At 38.3% G+C, this 22,448-nt stretch overlaps 1 protein-coding gene across 1 annotated transcript in view; it reads left to right on the top strand.

Annotated features, from left to right (window-relative positions):
• The window catches only part of KCNQ3 (potassium voltage-gated channel subfamily Q member 3), a 197,423-nt gene extending 177,390 nt beyond the window's left edge, over nucleotides 1-20,033 (top strand). Inside the window, exons 10-15 of the mRNA XM_062568426.1 lie at nucleotides 8,927-9,114; nucleotides 10,041-10,143; nucleotides 13,235-13,366; nucleotides 15,964-16,062; nucleotides 17,576-17,660; nucleotides 18,823-20,033. Coding sequence (XP_062424410.1) covers nucleotides 8,927-9,114; nucleotides 10,041-10,143; nucleotides 13,235-13,366; nucleotides 15,964-16,062; nucleotides 17,576-17,660; nucleotides 18,823-19,560 — 1,345 coding nt within the window. The 3' untranslated portion in view covers nucleotides 19,561-20,033. The remainder of the gene's footprint in view (nucleotides 1-8,926; nucleotides 9,115-10,040; nucleotides 10,144-13,234; nucleotides 13,367-15,963; nucleotides 16,063-17,575; nucleotides 17,661-18,822) is intronic.
• Nucleotides 20,034-22,448: the final 2,415 nt, after the last annotated feature.

Raw genomic sequence — 22,448 nt, 5'->3', positions numbered from 1 at the left:
AGTTTCAATAGTGTAGTGAGAAAACTATATACATAGTTTTAGAATTAAACTCTGACAGATCCTTCAGCCCTTGGAATCCAACCTAGTAATAGGACAAAATCACAGCTAGATTCAGTTCTTTGTTCTTAGACCATCTGGGGAAGACGCAGAGGAGAGAGACAATGGATTGGAAAAGTCTATTTAAGAAGCTGTATCCCAAAACAATGCTTCATGGAAAAAAGTGTTGGTAGAAAGTTGATTTAAGCTTTACAGCAGCCTGAAATTTTACTGAAACTCCTTTTCCTCTAAACTAAAACTGTGATGGCATGACCTATGATGAAGATCACACCTGACTAATCTTATGTCAGACTACAGGCTGGGTCATGTAGACAGTGAAGGAACGTGGTGCAGGTCCCCAGACCAGGAGGAGCTGGGGCTGTGCTTTCCAGGGCTCACTGGTGGGCCTTTTAGTGACTCAACAGCAGAGGTGCCACCAGCTTTTTCTTTCTTAATTAATGCCATATACCACCAGCACGTGAAGCCTCAGATAGCGACTGCACCTGCAGGGAGAAAGGAGGATTTCCTGTTCCCTCTTGATCTGAAGGTCTTTGTGCTATTGCTCATCTGCATGCATTGTAAAGCATTTCATCTGGTTGGCTCTCAAAAAGGAAGATTTATGAAAAAGATACATTAATGTTCGTAAACATTTGGCAAATGTTTATTGCCTGACTTGCATTTCCTAGCTCCTTTAGGGTGGGCCTTTGCTTGAAGGATATGCTTTTTATTTGAAATAACTTTTTCAATGTTTTACATTTGTGTCTGAGGAAGGAACTGTGGGTCAAATTTTTCAGCCCTGCTGTTAGCATCAGTTCCATTGATTTTGACTAGTGTGTGAATTGTCAGCCATCTGTATGTACAGGCATTTTAGCTAAGAGTTTTGAACTTTCTCCTAGGGCTTTGCACCTAATCAGAATTTTAATTTCTTCACAGAGCATTGCAGAATTAGACATCTGGTCTAACTAGCATCTAGACTAGCATCAGCATGCTCAGTCCTAGATTTATTATTATGTGAGTGCAGAAAAGTCATGTATTCCTGTGTCCTGATCTCCACAAGATAAATATTATCTCTCTACCTTTAGAAAGATGTTTTGGGATCTTTAAAAGGCAGAAGCTGTACTAGTCCTTCCTATTGTGCGGTTATGAAAGAATGCATGTAATGTGGTGCATTTACGTATGATAACAATAGTAACAGCATAATGAAAATAAAATCATATTTTGCAGAACTGGAAAATGTTCCTGTCAGCATTTCTTCTTAATGCATCTGACCAAAGCAGGAAGGGGGGAAAAACCACTCTGATCTACACACTACATAAACTACAATGAAAGGCTATTCCCATTCTTTTTCACAGAGCTTTTCATGGATAATCATTAATGCATCATCTTAATAACTTTTCTTCACTTTACAGTAATGTCATCTTTAGTAGGGAGTCATTCTTTGGATCAACCCTCACAAGAAAACTTAGGTATATACATTCAAATAACAATTGAGCCTTTCTCTTTTCATATTTCTTGCATGCCATTCTCTGCCTGCACTTTATTTTTTTTTTAGTACAGTAGTTTATCAAACCACTAGAAAATGCAAGAGGAGATAAAAGTGAGAAGTTTCTTAAGCATAGCAAAGAATTTGCATGATCTTGCAGATCATTGTTCTACTGTTCAGAAAACACTGGATCTAGTCCTGCCTCTGCAAATGATCTACTTAGAAACAAGTGCTTTTCTCTGATTTAGTAGAATGGGAATGATACTGACCTACTCTGCAAAGCATTAAAAAAATCTATGAAAGAAAAATATTCTATAAGTTCTAAATACCATCTCTTATTCAGTCTCAACCCTATCAACAGAAATATGTGCAGATAATATTGTGTTTGAGTTCAATGGAGCAACTCCCCTGCATGTTCATTTAAAGACTGTGTTTCAGAAGGGGAGAACAAGCAGATACTTTTGATCATCTTAGTATTAGGAACACGCTTAAATATCTTTCTGAATTGTGACCTGAGACCTGGGACAAGAACTTTGTCTTCCTGAAGAGTAACATAGAAATAATTAGTAGCATTTCAGGAATCTGAAAGACACATAATTAGAAATATTAATACTTTGACTAAATTGTCAACTATTTTATTTTATTTCATGTAAACATCTTCATATTGTTCAACTTAAGCTCATTGTTCTCTTTCCCACTTCATTCTTAAAACATGAAATCATCTACAGACAGCTCAGCTTTTCTAGTCAAAGCTCTTCAACTTTGGAGGGCAACTAGAGAAGTTCCATATTTTGTTGGATGACTAGCCCATGCAAAATGGTTGAGGGACATTGACTTTACAGTTGTTTTGCTTTCTAATGGTCGATACATAAAGAAATGCTCACTGAAAAGGAAAAAGTGGGTCAAAACTCATATGCTTTCTATTTACTGGCTGCATCCTTTGGTGAAAAATACATAGAGTACTCACAAAGAAAAGAACTTGGGCTATTCTTCCTGAGGACTGGATGTGACACCATTTGTTTTTGCCCATTTCCAATCACTTTAGACTGTGTGTACGTAAAAAAAAAAAATAGGGGGCTGGGCAAAAGCAGTGTGGATGAGGGAGGTTTCTCTTTCTGAAGGGCACTTAAGTTCAGCCTAAGTTGGGACTTGTACTCACATACCTGGGCAAATAATGTGGATAGTAGGTGAGTTTGGACATTGAATCCCATTTATATACTAATGAGAACATGTACCACAAAAGAATAAGGATATTTATTGGCTAAAAGAGGACTTACTCGGTTTGGACATTAGAAACCTGCAAGTTTAGACCTCAAGATTCAGGGTACAAAGTAGCTTTTAAATGACAGCATTGTTTGTCAAGAAGTTGCAATTGAATGTTTTGAGGTTAAACATTTTCTGAGTTCCCCACTATAGAAGTAAATGTTATTTAATTTGCTTACAAGTGAAGGTGGACTGGCTATAGGTTGGACGTACTCTGGAAGTGCCAAATGCTCCCTGATTTATATCAAGAAAACTTATGTACTCTTTGAGATCAATTGGATGTATTCATTGAAGATTAAATTTTCAGCAGGACTCATTGCCACCCTCATAACATCATCTTTGTGTTGATTTCCATGGCAAACAGTCCAAAGCAGAATAATTCTGAAAATCTCATTCAAAAAGTGATTCCCCAAAGCTAAGTTAACCCAAATAAATGCAGCTGATAATGTAGTACATTATTGGAGTAAACATGACTACCTTTTGCTTCCAATTACTTAAGCTCAAAAGGAAATAAATCTGATGATTAGCTAAATTATAAGAAAATGGAAGGATTTCCTGATGTTTTTATTGTTTGTGAGGGTGAAAGTGCTAAATACATGACAGCAGGCTGTGTTTGATTCTCTGTTAGTATTAATTCTTTATTTTTCTTCTCATATATGTGCTAATTGTTTATGAAACTCCAGCACTAGGCAAAGCACAGAGAGGAGAGTATCTGGTTTGCATGATGGGATGTAATTGCATTATATCCTTGCATGATTATCTCTGGACCAGTTTTTCTAGTTCAGTGGTTCCCACTCTTCATATTGAGCGAGAGTAAAATGTCTGCTGCAGGAGCCAGCAATCTCCTCATCTCATTTTATACCCAGCAATTAAATTCTTCTCTCAGATGTTCCAAAATATTTCCCATTTCTGTTGGGGAGCAAGCCTTTGAGAGTTGAATTGTTCCTCAGCTATGAAATTAGCATCAAGCTTTCATGTCACACTGTCTGCATTGCATCTGCCTCCCTCCCTTTACGGTGGTCTGTATCTCCAACTGAGTCATGGAGTTCTCCTCCAGGGACTCCATCTGAAAGACACAGGTTTGGGGGAAAATTTTATTCCACCACAAGGTCGAGGGTGCAATGGAATGCAAGACAAACCGTGATCCTATATCCAAGCTAGTCAGAGAAATGACTCTGCACCCTTATCAGTATTTTGGGGATGCATTAATCCCCCCTAATTTCTAGAATTGCATTGGAAATCAAGAGTTATGTTTTCCTAAGCGTAAAGAAGCCAAGTGAAGAGGGACCACCATCCCAAATAGGGCAAGGGCAGCCAATATCAGCAGGAGGAGTCTGAAAGACAAGCAGCAGTACATGAACCCATGGGTGGGAACCACTGTCCTACCACTCTCATGAAGGACGATGTGAACTGCGCATGCTTCATACTCTGAGACTGAGCTATGCGCATGCTGTTTTAATGAAGGAAATTGTGTTATGAGAACAAATGTTTCCTAACTCTTAAAAAAAAAGAAGAAAGAAAAGAAAAACCCCAGCAGACCCAGATTTAATCCCTTTGAAATGAGACTAAAGTCCATTGTTTCTCTCATGAAAGCTAGCCGTTTATCTGGAAAAAAGCTTGGGTTTTTTTTTTTTTTTTTTTTTTTTTTTTGTATACAGTATATTGTTGTATTTTTCATGTGAAGCTGATGAACGATTTCCTAATTGTTCTACTGCTCTGGCTGCCTGGATTAAAACAAAATTGTCTGTATATCTTGTATAAACATACTGTTATAAGTATGCCTATTACTTTAGGGATTAATTATCAGCATTCAGTTAATGAGATAGGACTCAGTTCAGGTAACTTTAGGCCTGTCTTTTTTTGTTTTGTTTTATTTTTTAATGTTTTTTAAATCTAGGTTTCTCTCTAGTCAATAATGAGAGACAAGTTTCCCCAGCTGGCAAGTCATCCCAAAAAAAAACAGGTCTGAAATGCACTCTGTAGGTTGCTAACTCCCCGTTGACTATAAAAAGGGATCTAAAAAACAGTCTTAGACAAGACATTTAACTTTTCAGACAGCTTAAGATACATAAGATGAATTCCAGCCTCTAAACCTAATATACTGGAGCAACAAATGGTCCCAGGACAGCAGTGTTTTCTTGAATTGACACTTACCGAAGCAGAATGTTACCCTAGAAAGATAATTGAGGGTTGCTTTTGATTGCTTCTTTATTATCTTCAATAAAAACAAAAACAAAAAAGCAAGTGGGTGTGACTATATATGCAACATGAAACATTGCAGCAGATAAGTGGCCTTTTGTGCTGAATGCTGAGGAATATTTAGATCTATTTTGATCTACAAGGAGCATATGAAATCTTGGACCATATGAAATCTTGATGACTTTTTCTGAGGTAACTATACGGCAGAGATTTCTGGCCCTATATTGAAATAAATCATGAGATGAATGTTTTAGATTCTCTGTGGTGTCCACAGATTCCTTTTCCTGTTGGTCTGACCCTTATAGATCCTTGCAATGTCTTCTTGTCCTTTGGTAAGGAAGACACTTCCTATAGGAATTCAAGGGACAAACTTTGAGATATCTGGACTCTGGTTCCAGCTTATGGTTCCTTGTAGGATCTTCATAAGCAAGTTACCTTCCATCAGCTAATTAGCACACTCTAGAATCATTATGTCTCCACTGATAGAAAATCCCATAGCATATTGTCCATTAATTTCATTTTAAGGTAGGTGCTTTGAAGGACTCAGTTTCTGGAGGAAGAGTCCGTGGCCGTATGTAATGACAAATATCTTCCTCCATTGTAGTAATAAACTGTTTTTAATAAAAAAATAAGAAACTTCTGTAACACTATTTTTCTACTTCTTTAGCTTTCAGATTCTCTGCCTTAAACATATTCTTCCCATTAGAACTTTTTCATGCTGTGACTAAATCAAATCTTGTGAGGTTTATGATTATCTCAAGCCAACGTGTTGTTTGTGAGCACATCCAACCTTTGAGGAAATCACCACCTGAGCTTCATTGCTAGACTTCATCCTTTTAGAAGCTTCCTTCTCATCCTTCAAGGTCTTTCTGGAAGCCCTTGGACTAAAATATTCAGTCCTGAAATTCTAAAATGTAGGAAAGCAATTCCTTGCTTAGAAGACATTGGCTATACTTCTGAAGCAAAATAGTCTCCGCTTTCATCTGAGATTCGTCTATCACTGGTTACCTATTAATTCCCCCACCAGGAAAAACTGATCTCCACAACAACTCTGTTGCATATATAAATTTTTAAACCTAAGGAAAAAATGTCTTTTATTACCACTGAACAGACTTCATTCTGAAATTACTTCAGTGTATTCCTCCTTGTAACTTGCTTTACAGTCTCCTTCAGTCTACAGAGATCGCCACCTTGGCAACCATGCTTCATTGCTCTAAGACTCTTTTTCACACTGAAAACCTCACAAGCTCACTCTCTCTGACATCTGGAGGCCCAGAAGTTTACATTGCTTGGCTGACTCTCTGTTGTCAGTCAACTAGACTTTTTGTGCCTTCCTTTGCATTAAAATACTATCATGATATCACATGCTTCTCAGCAATCCCGTCAAAATTAATTCCTTCTTCAAAATTGGCTTCTTATTACTAATGAGACATTAGAATCTGGTTTCCGTGCTTTACCTACAAAAAGTCAGTAATAAGTCATCCAGCTGACTTTAGCTGTCCTCACTGTTATTTCATGCCCTTTCAAAGCTTTCTCAGTTTAGCTGTCTTCTCCTTTACATATTTTTTCCTATATATGGAATCTGAGTCTTGCAAGAAACCTAATTTCACAGATATACCATGGAGTTAAAACAAATTATATGCCTTGCAAAGCATCACTGCTCTCAAACACGACCTCTTAAAGTTTAGGGAAGTTATACAGAAAAGAAGTCACAGGATCATCCCTATCTTGTTAGAAAGCAAATCATTTTTTGGGACTCGGATATCACCAGTTCAGCCTTCACAGTACCTTGGCAGATCAGTCAGATGTGCTATGCACACTTGTCTGCACTGTGTGTATCTTCCCCTTCATGACATTAATTCTTCAGGAAACTATGTTAGGGCAAAATTTGGATAATTTTAATATCACTCTCTTAGGTTATTTAATTCTTCACTCAAATGCATATTTGTTTGATCCTTGTATCACCAACTTCAGTCCTAGCAATGCTGATATATCGTTTTAAAACCTTTTTAGCCGTGCATCTCCATGTTCATACAAGCCCTTCTCAGTAGCTACTTTCACACATGCGTGCACATATGCACTTCACAGGCACAACAGCAAGGCAAACATCTGAAGACTGCAGAAACTGCCAGCAGAGTTCAGAATACCTAAAAAAAATCACACACAAAGATTTAGTATACTGTCTTTTATGACTGGGAAGCCCATATTTCATTATCTGCTGGGCCAAAGGTATATCGATCTAAAACCGTTAGTATAGAGAGTCAAGGACCCCAGTAATTTGTATTAAAAAAACCTGCAACAGCAGTGATCTGCAATACTTAAATCAAGTAGGAACTTTGCCTGCTGTAATTCCTGTTAGGGCCACTTCTCTTTTGAAATCTACAAAGTCATCATATCTGTCTTAAAATTCAACTCACCTTTATCATTATAAGAGGAATATCTTAAAAACGTCTACTGCAGTGCGATACTCTATCAGACAGAGCTCTGAGATAGACATACCTGCTACTTTCAAGGAAGTTTACCAATAACATGAGAGCTTCCAAAGAGAGATGTTTTCAGGACACAAAAATAATCCACCTGGCCAAGACAACTCCTTCAATAAAGAACAGGTAGTTCTGTGAGTCAGATTCTTCACTAGCAAGGCCTCCATAAGGTCTCCATCTTTGCTTTTCCCCAACATCAAGTTCAGTGGCTTCAAGTGAACAAACTGTACAGATAACTGTGCAGATATTGGTGAAAATTCCTTCTTTTTGTCATCACTGAAGTTTGTTCCTGCAGCAGGTCTCCTGTGCTGCTCAGAAATCTGCCAGCTGCATTGTCTTCTTCTCTGCCCCCACAACTTGCTTGCCCCACTCTCGCCTCGGAAGCTTCTCTAGACTGTTTGTGTGCAATTCACCTCCACCTAGAGCTATCCCACACTGCAATTTCTAGGACTAGGTTAAAAGGCAGACTTTCTTCCCATGCTGTAGCCCTGCATTTTTTAACAAATGTTAACAAGTATTAAATAAGTATTAAAGTAGTAAAATGAACAATCAAATCCTTAATAAACCATTTATCGCCTACAAGGTCTTCAGAACATATTTAAACTGATGCACTCACTACCAAATAGTTTTTGTACTGCTGTTTTCAGTGGTATTAGTAATTGTCTCTGAGACTGTTAGGGTCATCAAGCTGTAAGAATGGTTGCAGATACCAGTTAGATACAGGTAGGTAGATACAGGCAGGCAGATGCAATTCTAGCTATGCTTCTTCACTGAGGAACAAGTTGTCTTTGATCACTCAATCTGTAAGAGGACAGTGCTAGGAATCATCAGAGGAACAAAATACATTACTACATCACAGTTTGTATGGTTCACCTCAATTTGTAGTATAGTGAGAGATGTATGAAATTGAATGGTGGAGAGAACTGGGTGGGCCTGTTCTACCACTATCTACTAAACGGTTGGTTGGCAATGTGTCTTTCCAGTGTTTTGCTTACAATTTATTTGGTCCGCAGCACATCTGAGTTTCTTTTGCTCCTGGCTATGCACATGAGTTATTTATTTAATAGCCTGCCACAGATCTGACAGTTAAATAAAGCACTGAACAGAAAAGGCCAAGCATCCTTATCATTAGACAATATAACTGCCTAAATAGTAGTGTTTCTCTTCTTAGTGATAAATCTACTGCTTCTGACATGCTGCAGGAGCAGAAGCACTGATGTGTTATGTAAAGAGGATAGCAAGACCCTCTGGTAACATTTTCTACATTGATACAAAAATTCTCAAACAAAGCAGTTAATCATCTATGAAGCTTAGTGCTTGCAAAGAGATTGATGTATTATGGTAGCCCCAGCAGTGTCCTATGTACAAAACATTTGTTTAGCCTCTTATATTCTTAAAGCATCATGAAAGCAAGTTAAAAGTGTACAAAGGAGGAAAATGATTACTTTTGCTTATTTTGTAGCCAAAAGCTGGGTCTCTTGGATCGGGTTCGTGGTACCAATACTAAAGGAAAGCTATTTACCCCTCTGAATGTAGATGCCATTGAAGAAAGTCCTTCAAAAGAGCCTAAGAATGTTGGCTTGAATAATAAGGAGCGTTTTCGCACTGCATTCCGAATGAAAGCGTACGCTTTTTGGCAAAGCTCAGAAGGTAGCCCATCTGTGTTGATTTCTTTCTATCCAACCCTCTTTCCCATTTTTCTTTCTTCCTCTAAATCTTCTGTTGAAGGTTTGCGACTTTCTGGGCCGAGAATGGCTTGTTCCTGGTTTATGTGGCACATTTGGGAAAATTCCAGAAATGAATGCTGGATTCCAGGCAAAACAATGCTTGAAATAAGGCAATGGCCTTCCAAAAACTGACAATTGTTTTGATACACAGGCAGTGATGAAATCAACTTATCTGAACTTATTTGCTTCCCTAGCCGATTTCCCTCTCACTCTGAGACTGCTGCCCTGCAGCAGATTTCCTCATATCCACTCGTGAGCATCCATGCAACATCACGGGGCATTTTTCTTCATAGGGTCCCCAGACACCCACTCTTCTGTTCTTGTCTAATGGTGTCTAAATAGCAGTTTCTCCATTACTGTGCCAGCTGGCCTCCATGCCAGAGAACATCCTCAGGTGTGTTGAGCGTGCTACCACGGACACAGTTTGAGCCCCCCTTAGCGGGGGCTTGGTTATCCTCACCTGTGGGGTCACATGAGCTCAAAGCAGTGTGTGGGAGGACGACTCGGCCTGTTTTAGCCTTACATAAAACAATTTTGGTAAAGATTTTTCTGTAAAAGCTCCTAAAAATGGGAACTTCTAAATACATTTGAAAAGAAAGGAAGATCCCAGTGTTTCAAAAATGCCTGGAATTTGAGAGGAGATCCCTCGAATAATAAGTGCCTTACACCTATCCTGGCAGAAATTTGAATGCCCCTTTCAAGAGTCAAGAGTAGACTAGAGTAAGAGGAACCTACTACAGATGTTCCTTTTCGCAATTACATTTACTTTAGGTAGTCCTTTAGTAAACCAGAGCTCCCTCTGCTGATCCTGTGATCGGATGTTCACACTTCTTTTGGCCTGCTTTGCAGATGCAGGAACAGGGGAACCCATGGCAGAAGACAGAGGTGACAGCAATGAGTTCCTCATGGAAGATATGATCCCTACATTCAAGACAGCCATCCGAGCTGTCAGGTAAGTATCTTTGGCATTCCTCTATGCTTTTTTGTCTTTGAAAGGTGGTGGTTCAGGAAGTCACATCAGCATGATTTTATACAATTTATTGTCACTATTGTTTTTTTTCTTTTCTTTTTTCTTTTTTTTTTTTTTTTTGTAAATACAATGGGTTACATTGTTACAGATATATTGAAAAGCACCAAATAGACTTTTTGCTTAAAGTTCTATTGCAAAAAAATGTAGAAAGGAAAATGTCCTTCAGTGACACTGATAATGTCATGTGCAAGACAGTATATAAACATATTCGTTATAAATAATATTGTATACAGTTTATCATTAAAATATGCTGTAAATACAGTATCTTGCCTATTTACTGATGGTAGCTTTTATATAGAGTTGGAATTTTCACTTAGCAGAAAACTTTCAGCTGACTCAAATCTTCTTTATCTACAATCATATGAGAATGCAATATATTTTTCAGTTTTCAAATTTTAATAGATTTTGAGATCCCATTTCAGCAGTCTTCAGCCTGTAACATGTGTCACCTCTAGTTTGGTATCACAAGAGATATTCCCTAGGGTTAAAAAAAAAAAATCCTGATAAAGCTTGGTAATTCATTTAGTACATCAAGTATATGAAATTTGTTTACTGACACTGTTATGCATCCACTCAGAACTCTCTTCTCTCTTCCTATTAAAAAATACCCCACTAAAAAATATTCTGATTTTGTTGTAATCATTCTTAAAGCTTGCAGTTGTTAATTTATTACTAGGGAGTTACTATCTTTGAAGTGAAAGATCACAAATCTGGAATGCCCCAGATTGTATAGAGCATTAGCTTCTATGTCTTGGAAAAGCTTCCAGGAAGTTGAGCCTTCGCCCTGGCTAACTTAGAAATGTCCTCAAATTAGTTACATGCATATGGACAGATGCCCCATTATCTCTGGCTGTGGAGCACATGCTCCCAGTCCCTGCAAGGCTTCTCGACCAACCCGCCCTCCTCCTCATTTAGGACTGGGTTGCTTCTGTCTATAACAACATTTTTAATTCCTGGTATCACAGATTAAACCTTATGTTACCACAGAAGATAACTTTTCAAGATCTGAATTAGAGTAATGACTTTGGAAAGGGCCTTTTGAGCTTTTTTTGTTAATGGCTGCACTATCATAGCAATAAGTTACTTTGTGGTTTAAAACTGAAAATATGAAAGCTACGACTGTATTTTACCCTCCAGCATAAACTGACTTTGCACTAACTGGGCAATGTCCGAGAAAGGAAAATGCTGTGTAGATAGTCTTTATTCCACAACATGTAATTATCTGTAAGCCCATTTTGCCCTCAGTAGAGTTCGCAGTTCACGGACCCATAACTGGGGACTGGTTTGATCCAGTACCTTATTGCATAAGCTATTGGATAATACATAATATAATATCCTGCACAAGTATGATGTCTGGTGTTTTTCATTTCATCCTTTTGATCAATAATCCAAGACTAAGTTGTCTGAGTGATGCTTACAAATAAAGTAAAATAAAAGAAGGGTTTTCTACTAATTCTTGTCCAGTTGGGTTCAGGAGAACCTCTTGTTAAAATTTCCAGGTTTTCCCAAGCATGCTTAAAGCTATGACCCAGCAGCTTTGCTCCGTTGCTCACTAATGCTCTCTTCCCCCCACTCTCTCTGTAAATCTCACCTTCCTCTCTTCCCAATACCTACTCGGTTTCCAACATAGAATCTACATCTGCCCCATTTTGCAGCCTGGCCTCCGCAAGACGGGTCATCATTACTTCTGCAAAACATCCTCTTGCACATCTTGTGCACATCGAATTGATTCATGTAATTTCCCTGTGAATTCAATCATGAGCCAAGCTAGTTTTTTTTTTTGTGTGTGTGTGTGTGTGTGTTTGTTTGTTTTGGTTTTGTTTCTTTCTGTAGTTTACCCAGCCACTGAATGTTAACATGAAGTAATTTTTTCAGATAAAACCTCTTCATCAGTTTTCAGGATCATGCTCAAGGAGTCATTTGAACTGAAATTTGAACTGAAATTGTTAACAGTATGATTCCTTTTTCTTCGCTTTTTTTTTAATACAGTTGTATTGTTACCACACAGAGTTTGGCAAGAATTGGCATAGGTAAAATTTTGAAATCTTGAACACACTGAAAGCCTTATGAGCAGCAGAGTTAAATAGCAGAAAACCTGTAAAAAGGATACAAGAATTATCTTTACAAAATTAATGTGTCTATATATTTTAAAAGGTTAAAAAAGAAACAACTTATAACATGAAAAGAGAGGTCAGAACTTTAACAGTCCATAGCAAAAGCACAACCTAAACAATAAGAAAATGAATCAAATCCTCATATCCCAACCCTAGGACACTTACAAAAGCATAAAATGATTTTCATTCTTTACATACATTTTTTGTCTGTTTGTTTCACCCACCAATATACAATCATGTGAGCTAATATATATAAAAAAAAAAAGGATGCAAGAGGAAGCAAAACAGCTTTCAAGTGCTCTCCCCTGCACTGAACCTTATTATGAGAACTCTATTATTAGTTAGTAGGATCTATTATTAATGCTATTTTGCTTTTTTTTCAAGGACACTTTTCTTTGCCTCCATGACCTGAAGTGTTGATTTATTAACTTCCACAAAGCTGAGTAATTAACATTTGCTATGTTCAAAACTTTCCCCACGTGCAAAATGAAAACCAGGCTGAAATAGTTTGGCATGTATGCTATAAATTAGTTTTATAGTAGGCCAAACCTTACTTTCGGCTTTAAAATCTCCAGTATTTGTTGTTCAAAATCAAATCTCACATCATAATTTGTAGCTTTGAATCACTTCCAGTTGGGATGGTAGTGCTGAGAAAGTGATATGAGGTGTGAACAATTTTTGGAGAAAAAAATAGCCTCTCAATTATGAAAAATCAAATTTTATGTATTTTAAAAAGGGGATGATGTTACAGATTCACTGCTTGTAATTTATTACCTTGTATTGAGATAACGTATTTGATTTCCAAACATCTAGAATATTTTTCAGTTGTTCTATAAAGTTACAAATGACCACGATGGAGCTGATATAAGGCGTTAGTAATTATTCTGTTTATTATGCAGAATACTACAGTTTCGTCTCTATAAAAAAAAATTCAAGGAGACCTTGAGGCCTTACGATGTAAAGGATGTGATAGAGCAATACTCAGCAGGGCATCTTGATATGCTGTCCAGAATAAAATACCTTCAGGCAAGGTAAGAGCCCTCTAGGAAACAGGTAAAATATTTACATATAAGTCCACTCAGAAGCCTTTCTATGCCTTTGCACAGCGTAGCCAATTCATCAGAAATCATTTTTCCCAAAGAGGGAAGGTAAGCAAGCTGCGAGCTGGGGTAACTGCAGAAGAGAGCACTGGCTCGTAATTAGAGCAAGGGAATGGGAATCAGAAATAGTGGGAATTTCCCTGGCCATTGAATCATTATTTGATTATGGTCAAGTTGCCCTCTTACCTTCCCCTTTCTACAGACGATAAATAAAAGCAGTGGATTCGTTGCATGGAGCTGTTCTTCAAGCTGGGTTCTCTGTGCCCTGGCAAGTCACGTGATATAAGTGCAAAAGGGAGCAAAAAGGACAATAACTGCCACCACTTCAGAATAAAGGTTTCACAGTCCCTTTGTCCAAGTGCCAATGGCTCTATATGGAAAAAAAAAAGAAGAACAAAAATAATAATTTCAGGACTTTGGGACTTTTGAGGTTTAATCTGGCCACCTAACGGTTTCCTCAAAGACTCAGCTCATCCCGGCGTGCTTTGGAGGCTTGTCTACCCTCCAGGCAGAATAGACTTCTGCTGCTCATGCCCAGAGCTACCTTGAGCTAGTAAGTCCTCCTGGGTTAGCAGGGATGTGCATGAGCTTTGGCATTTGTGCAATTACCTTAGCTCAGCCTCATCACAGCAGTATCCAAATTTGACCCTCCCATCGCTCTGACCTGCAAAATGCCATGCAGACATGCCCTTGATTTCTGTCAAGAGTGGGCTGAGTGAGTGCAACTCTTGTTGCATGTTTGGACCAAATTTACCTTGGTTTTGCAAGACTCCTCAGCTCCTTCCTTTGGACTTGATAGTTTCTTATTTCAAAGTGTTTTCCATGTGCTGGGTTATCTCTATTTCAAGTGTACAGCGCGTTCTGTTCCAGCTTCACTCTTTTTGCTCTAGAAAAGCTGGCCTCATTATTTAATATCACTTTTCTATTCTCAGGCTCTATATCTATATATTCTCTGAGCTCAGGAAGCTGAGGAGGGCTCCTGATGTTAGAAACCTGTGTCTAGGGTTGTGTCCATATTGGGTAACATGGCTCTGGGAAGGCAACCCTTCGGATTTTGGGTAGCACAGCACCACGCTGATACTCACTTGAGTCGTGGAAGCAGTGAAGGTGCCCAGCCTGTTAGACCTGTCTCAAACTTTATTTATGATAGTGCTTTGTGCGGTGAAGGTGTAGCCTGGATGAGTCAGAGAAAGAGTCCCAGCACAGCCCCAGTGCACCACTGCAGTGCGGGGGTATTAAGATTTGTTGCCAGTGGAGGAACCACAAAACATTTTGCTCACATACAACAAAGGCATTCTTACACATTTTTGAAGTAAAAGCATAGTACCATCAGGGATCTAGCTGAATGAATTAATGTAATATGTAAATGTGGATGTCTACAACATAGGTTTCTACATCTGAGCAAGATGTGCTAGGTTCCTCTTATAGTTAATGGAGCCCTAGTAAGCATAATTAATTGCATTTATGGTACAGTTCAGCCCATCTTAAAGCAGGTGTCTTTGGTCATGGAATTCCTCTAGTTTCCCCCAAACACTCCTCACTGTGTTGACTAGGTCTCCACTGACTGTAATAGGACAAAGTTAGGGAGGTAAGTCCTGCTCGTTGTGCCTAAGGATAATGGGATGCCAAAGGAGTTAGAAGAGATGTTGGCTGATTGCAGTGCTTGGGTGCCTAGAAAGTGTCTAAGTAGCTTTATGAGTCTTGCCTTGAGCTTTTTTAAACTCCATTTTCAAAACTCCATGGGGCAATACGAAGCCATGCAATGTATCTGTATAGATGGTCTCCTAATACAATTATCCATTTTGTGGACTAGAGCTGGCTGATATCTGGTCAGACTGGTATGTGAGCCGAATGAACAGAGGCTTGCCTGCACCTAGGCAGGTGGATATGCCAAATGAAAGAAGATAGGGATTTAGTAAAAGAATTAAATATACTTAATTAAATACACTAGAGCCTCCCAAACATTATTTACAATTTTTGTTCCAAATAAAAAAAAAAGTCAAATAGGATTCCTTGTGAAATTTCATGTGCAGTTACATTGTTTTAAACTAAGCTAATAATCAATAATAACAGAAATGTTAATGATAATTAAGTACAATAACTGCTAGAAAGTCACTGAGTTATTAAGAGAGTATCTGAAATTGCAACCTTGGGCTAAATCCTGATCATCATTATCCAGCACAAAATCTGATGGTCCCTCCTGACACTGTTAGGAGCAGCTGTTGTTGAGATCTTTTGACAATCATTCCACTAATATAAGTTCATTCGCAGGAAATAGTCCTGCATTTCAAATGTCAAAGTTTAAAAACAGGGGCTGCTTAGATCACTATACTCATCCAACGCAGTGATAGTGGACCTAGACTAGAACAAACATATCATGACCCTCTGTATATTAGCAAAACCTAAACATGCTTTTTGAATTTTTGCTGTTGTTTACTTCAGAGGTGAGTAACAGTTTCTGTTCTCTGTTAGCATTTAGCGATGACCTTAAACACCTGCATCACATTCTACTCTTTTCTTTTTTTCAGAGTAGATATGATTTTTACACCTGGACCTCCATCTACTCCCAAGCATAAGAAATCCCAAAAGGGAGGAGCTTTTTCTTACCCTTCACAACAGTCTCCCAGGTGAAATTATTCTACTTAGTATTTTGCACAGACCAAAACAAAACTAAAACGTTCATTCATACCTCTAAACAAGTATTTCGTACATCCAGCCAGTATACTGTTATAGTAATGATATCAGATAAAAGGATATGTTTCTACTAGTTACATGTATGTAAATGTTGAACCAAAATGACACTAGCTTACCTAAGAACAATCTGTGATAGAAATTTTAAATGTAATGGTGTCTTAATTGTCTATCTCAACTTCTCTGTGGTTTGCAAATCTGATCATATATGAAATAAGTACATTTGATTACTGATACGCTGAATTTCTGAACATCCAACTACTGAAAATTAAAGACTCAATATAAATCACCAACAAGGTAAACCAGTTATCTCCTGAACTGAAAAAAAAAGAAAAAAAACATTTCATTATACCCTGCTCAAAAAGGCAAGCACTGAGTTTTAATGATATTGTTTTAAAATCAATGATTGGTGAGAATTACTCAAAATAAATTGCAATGACAGGTTTCTGGGTGTGAAACTGGCGGCATGTTATTGCTGCATTCCTAGTAGCAAGACTTCAGTAATGACATTTTTTTCCCTTACTTGCAACTATAAGTCTGACATTAAGTACCTCTAAAGAACCATAGGTACAAAACAATCAACAATCTGCCTCTAAAACTATTACTGTTGCTCAGAACAAATCTAACCTTGCAGAAAATGTATTAAGCGGGTACTATTTGGCTTATCCTACCCAGTGAAAAATCTTAAATATGAAAACAGAGTTCTCTCTATATGGAAGAGGCAGTGATCACTTTGGAAAAGCAGCAGATTGTAAAATTTGCATAAACCCATGTTAGTGATAACCCAATGTACAAAACGTGAAGTATTTTAGCTACAGTTTCTGCTTCAGTAAGATACATCTGCAGCTATGAATTTTTCATTCTTTCAGAAAGAGAGGGGATGAATTAGACCTGTCAAAATGAAGGGTTTGGGGTACATCTGTTCTATGTCATATTAGGATCATATGCTAAAGAAATGGATTTTCTAGCCTCTGCACATAGCATTAAGATACTAATCTGAAAGACACTAATTTGAAGGAATTACAAAACATATGTCCAGCTGTAGTCTCACTGGGCTGTCTCAAAATTTTTCACAAGCTTGACATCATTCCACCAGGTCTGAGCCTAATTTCACTTCAGTTTGGATTTTTTCATTTGCTCCTACTTCATCTTAGTTACTTTACGTTAGATTTGAACACAGAATGTTAAATTTAAAATGAGTAATTTTTTTAGATTTTTAGATTTTTTTTTTTCAGATTTTAGATGTTTTAGAATTACATAGAGTGTGGGTTTTTTATTTATTCTGCTCATCTGGTAAATATTAAGTCCAGTCTTGTCTTAGAATAGACTCCCTATATTAATGTCCTATATTAATTTTGCACCAAGGTGTAAATTCTGGTTTCTTACGTATATTTCTCCTTATAATAAAAGGAAAACAGAGACACTAATAGAGTTTTTAATTCTTTGTAGAAATGATCCGTATGTAGCCAAAGCATCTACAGCAGATACTGAAGACCAAAGTATGATGGGCAAATTTGTCAAAGTTGAACGACAGGTATGCGATTTCCTGATAAACTGAGGCATTTATGTTGAGTGTACAGAAATCTAACATTATGACTCCCTACACCATATCCAAAACACTGCAATGACATGCCAGGTTCTGTTCTGATGTAAACTCATTCAAATTTGATTGAAAAAACAAAAGTTTACTTTCTACTATCAGTTTCAAACTGAGTCAGATATTGTATGTCCATGCATCTAACTTTGTGCTGAACCAGATACAGTAAGGTTCATCAGCCGGCACCAAACCAGTATAAAAGATAAAGCTAACAAAAATTCAGTGTGATTCTTTATTTAACCCAGGCAGATTGGTACTCTTAAGTGATCAAGAAGCACACAGACATTGTATTAATGATCATTAAAAAAATGTCATTAATTTTCCATGCAGTGCTATTATGCTTTTTGAAACTTGTTGGAGTAATATTGTGTGTGGTGGGAAGACCCTAAAAGTCATGTTTACATGTGATTTTTTCACTTCCTTAAACTCATGCTCATCATAACTGATACTTTACTGAGAGCACATCACTGTCTTTTGCAGAGTCTGGCACTCAAAAGTATTCCCTCCTCAGGTATTTTTGAGCCCCCTTTATGCATCCCAAGCTATTGTCCAACCAGTCAAGTCACTCTCAATGCTAAATGCATAAGTAAATAAGATGGAGGCAAATAACATAGACTGACCTCAATTCCTTTCACGGATGGAATCATTCAGGCACAAATAGTTACCAAAAAGAGCAAGGAAATCAGTTGTGATGTTTAATTCTGACACAGAGGGACTGTTAAGAGAGAAGATGGTAGGTCAGTATGCACAGGCAATTCCACCTGTTGTCCTTTGGTAACAACTATCTGCACTATGTTATCATAACTTTGGTCATAATGTTGTAGACTCCCATTGGATCCTAAACTGCCATATATCCAGCAATGTCAGGAATTTTGGGCATAGTTTATAGGAATTGGGCTTCTTAACCTGAGGCAGTTGGAGGATCAACTGGCATCTACTGCAGTCCAGCTTCCAAGGGAAAGTCATAATGATCCTGTAGGAGCCCTTGTGACCAGCAGCAATGGCAGCACATCATTCTGGGCAGTGCATCTATGAAAGCATTGATTTTTTTTATTGAATAACTTACTTGAGACATTATAATGAAATCGGTATTTTTCAGGTTAATGACATGGGGAAGAAACTGGATTTTCTTGTTGATATGCATATGCATCATATGGAGCAGCTGCAAATACAAGTTGCTGAGATAAGTCCATTGAAAGATACTGTTTCTCCTGCAAAGGAGAAGAGAGAAGAAAACAAATATTCTGAGTTAAGAACAATAATATATAAATACACTGAGCAGTGTACTCATGAAACTCCTCATAACTTCCAACAGGTTCCAGTCAACAAAGTCAGTCCTTATGGTTTCTCAGCACATGGTCATACAACTCGTTCACAACCTTTATCAATAGGTGGGCAAAACTCTGGCAAACTGCAAGCCACACCTTCCACAACTTCGTATGCAGAAAGACCAACAGTTTTGCCTATATTTACATTAATGGACTCCCAGGTTAGCTACCACTCCCAAGGAGGCCTCCAGAGCCCTTACTCAGATAAGATGTCTCCAAGGCAGAGGAGGAGCTTTACAAGAGACAGCGATACTCCGTTATCCCTTCTCTCTGTCAACCATGAGGAACTTGAGCGTTCCCCAAGCGGCTTCAGTATCTCCCAAGACAGAGATGACTTCCCTTTTGGCCCAAATGGGGGATCAGCATGGATGAGAGAGAAACGCTACCTAGCAGAGGGTGAAACGGACACAGACACCGATCCTTTTACACCAAGTGGCTCCATGCCTTTGTCTTCAACAGGGGATGGGATTTCAGACTCAATATGGACCCCTTCAAATAAGCCAGTTTAAAAGTGTGTGTGGGGGCAGTCACTGGCTGACTTCTCCATGTAATGTAAGCATACTTTGTATATCCCACTTACTCTACACCCAAAGCTTACTAGTTCAAAACACCAACGGCTGCATAAGATGCATGTGATATTAGTGGTAGTCATTCTGCACCATTTCATACAATTTACTAATGCAGTTTTTTTCATGCTACCAAAACTAAGGAGCTTAGTTTTGAGCATGGTTTGCATGACTTTACCCTATATAAATGGTACAGCTGATTTCTTCTATGATACATATCTAACTGATACTCTTCAATATAATAATGGTGGATTGGTAATAGACAAGATATGGTGGTCCTTGCTACTTTCTGTAAACAGAGCAGCAAAGTCAAAATAGTTTCAGGAGCAATATCCTTCTATGGATCTGGATCCATTTTCAAATGTAAAAAAGAAAATCAATTTCTATCCAAATTAACCAAGAGCATCCTACATTCTAAGCAGGGAAAAAGCTGAGTCAGAGTAAATGACCTTGTTGAAATGATTTTGTGAACTAAATTTTTTCTCATATGAACTCACATGCAGAATTTAAAAATGATCAAAGCTACCTATTGGAATTAGTCTTGGGTATTACTTTACTGCAAAATATAAATCTAAATCCCCTAAACTACTTTGAAAAGCTCCACTAGTGGTTATGAAATTGCTAAAAGTGTGATTACAATGCTATTCTGTAGAAAATCTTTTGCTAAGCTCATTTGTTTCTTCTGGGGCCCAACTATATTTCTATTCTAAAGAAGATTGTCCAGTGTAGGGAACTCCAAGTTTCTACTCCCAGCTCTTTTACTGAGTTATGTGATGTCAAGTAAGCTGCATAATTTAGCTGTGCCTCAGTTTCCCAACCTGTAAATTGGGAGTTATACTTCCCTACCTCACAAGGAAGTCATGAGGCTCAATTCACTAATATTTGCCAAGCGCTTTGAGCTCCTCAGATGTGCAAAGTATTACGATTCTATTCACTGGGAGTTACACGACGCAGGATGCTGCCAGGGTCTGGCTTACTTGGAAATGGCCTGATCCAAATCTATGTACGTGTGCCATCTTTAACGTCAATGTACAAATAAATAAATTCCATGCTCATGAAATCTGTCCCTGAGCAACAGAGGGATAAGTTTGCTCTCCAAGTGTCAACCAAATATCTTGCGTGAGAATTGCCATTTGTTTTGAGGGAATGTAGGGAAATAATCTAGCCAACTGGTCATAGGGAAGAAATGAAGCCAAGATCTCATCCCTGTAATAGGAATGTGCTATCTATACAGCTAGTGAAACTGACCTGACCAAATATCACAGGCAGGTTTCATCAGATCTCACTCTAGGTGTCCAAGAAGTGTCCATTTAATGTTAAGCTAAATGGCTATGCACTCATTACAGCTGGCAGAAAACTAATTAGTTCAGTCGATGAACAGAGGGTACAAATTAACTGAACCAAAGCACACTTTTGCTTTACAATGAGATTATTCACACATTTAACTCCATTGTCTACAATGACCAGCTTGCTACTGACTACAAAGGGAGCAGAGGGTGATTTGCTTGGATGTAGGCATGTGGAGATACCCACAGTCCGTGGGAGGGCTCCCACTCCCAACCCATCAATCTGAGGTGCAGCCATGGAGCCCAGCTGCTAGTGGGGAGGCTGCTGTTCTCTGACACGATGCTTGAGTCTACCCCTGTCACTCCATGCGTGCAAAGACTGTACCACCATGGTTAGAGCATGGACAACAAATATATGAGGATTTGGTCAGTGGAAGCCATTAGAAAATGAACTTTCTGTAGTGCCTGCTTGATTATACTGCAGCTGTACAACTGAGCACAAGGAAGAAACATAGCTCACTGGACTTCCAGTGTGTATCTGTAACTGGGCATGCACAGGCCTGGACAGAGGCCTTCAGTGGAAGGTACCTTGTTGAGTCTGGCCCACTAAAGTAAACTTTACGTCTGTTGATTCTTCATTGTCTTTGACATCTCATGACAATAATTCCCTCCAGGGAGCTTCTGTTCTGTTCCAGAGGCATCACTTTCACCTTTTTTGTTTATTTTAAACTCAAAGAGCCATCTGAAAGGTTAGGATATTCTTACTGAAAGACTTCATCTGCTTCTTTAGCTAAAATAATGATTCACTCTTCTGGGCCAGATCTTCAGGGAGAACAAATTGCTTTGGTACCTTGGGTCAATAAGGCATACTAATTTCCCCTTTTGAAGACTGGGCTGAGTCCATAAAGCTGCTCTGTTCTGAGGTCAGCAACAGTGATAACATGAAATACAATGCCAGTAATTACTTAATTGACAGAATAGCTGAAAGATAGTCTGTGTTTGGTGCAGTTTCAGGTCCAAATGGAAAGAGAACAAGAATAGCTGACAGAGGTGCAGTTCATTATAATTTGGCAAGTTGCAAAAAATTGTCTTGCTGTCAGTGATTCTTGGAAGTATCTACATTGCACCTGCGGCAGTTCTATTATAGTAACACACGACAGTGACAACTCAAGATTTAACCCTCATGTGAAAATTGAATGAAAAAGCCCTATACGAGATTTTAACACTGCTCTATCTACTCTGAAATCGAATATAAGTGTATCAAGAAAAGCCTGGTTCATTTTCTTTATATGTCAGGAATCTGCCATTCACTAATTTCAGTTTTTTGACCCTTTTAAAAATGCTATCCGGGTCTGAGCAATCAAAAATTGAGGCAGCTGAGAACAGAGCGTGATCTGAGAAATTTGATTGTGACTGTCTCTGACTGTGGCTAAGCCACACAGTTCCCTGCGCACTTCCCTCTCCAGCTCTTTAGTTGTGGTTTCCAATCCCTCGCTTCCGAGGTTATATTAAGAAAAGCTTTTCTCAATATGAATTCTGGCTGAA

The sequence above is a fragment of the Rhea pennata genome, chromosome 2, assembly GCF_028389875.1.
Source record: "Rhea pennata isolate bPtePen1 chromosome 2, bPtePen1.pri, whole genome shotgun sequence".
Taxonomy (NCBI): Eukaryota; Metazoa; Chordata; class Aves; order Rheiformes; family Rheidae; genus Rhea; species Rhea pennata.
This window is presented reverse-complemented; position numbering and strand designations above follow the sequence as displayed.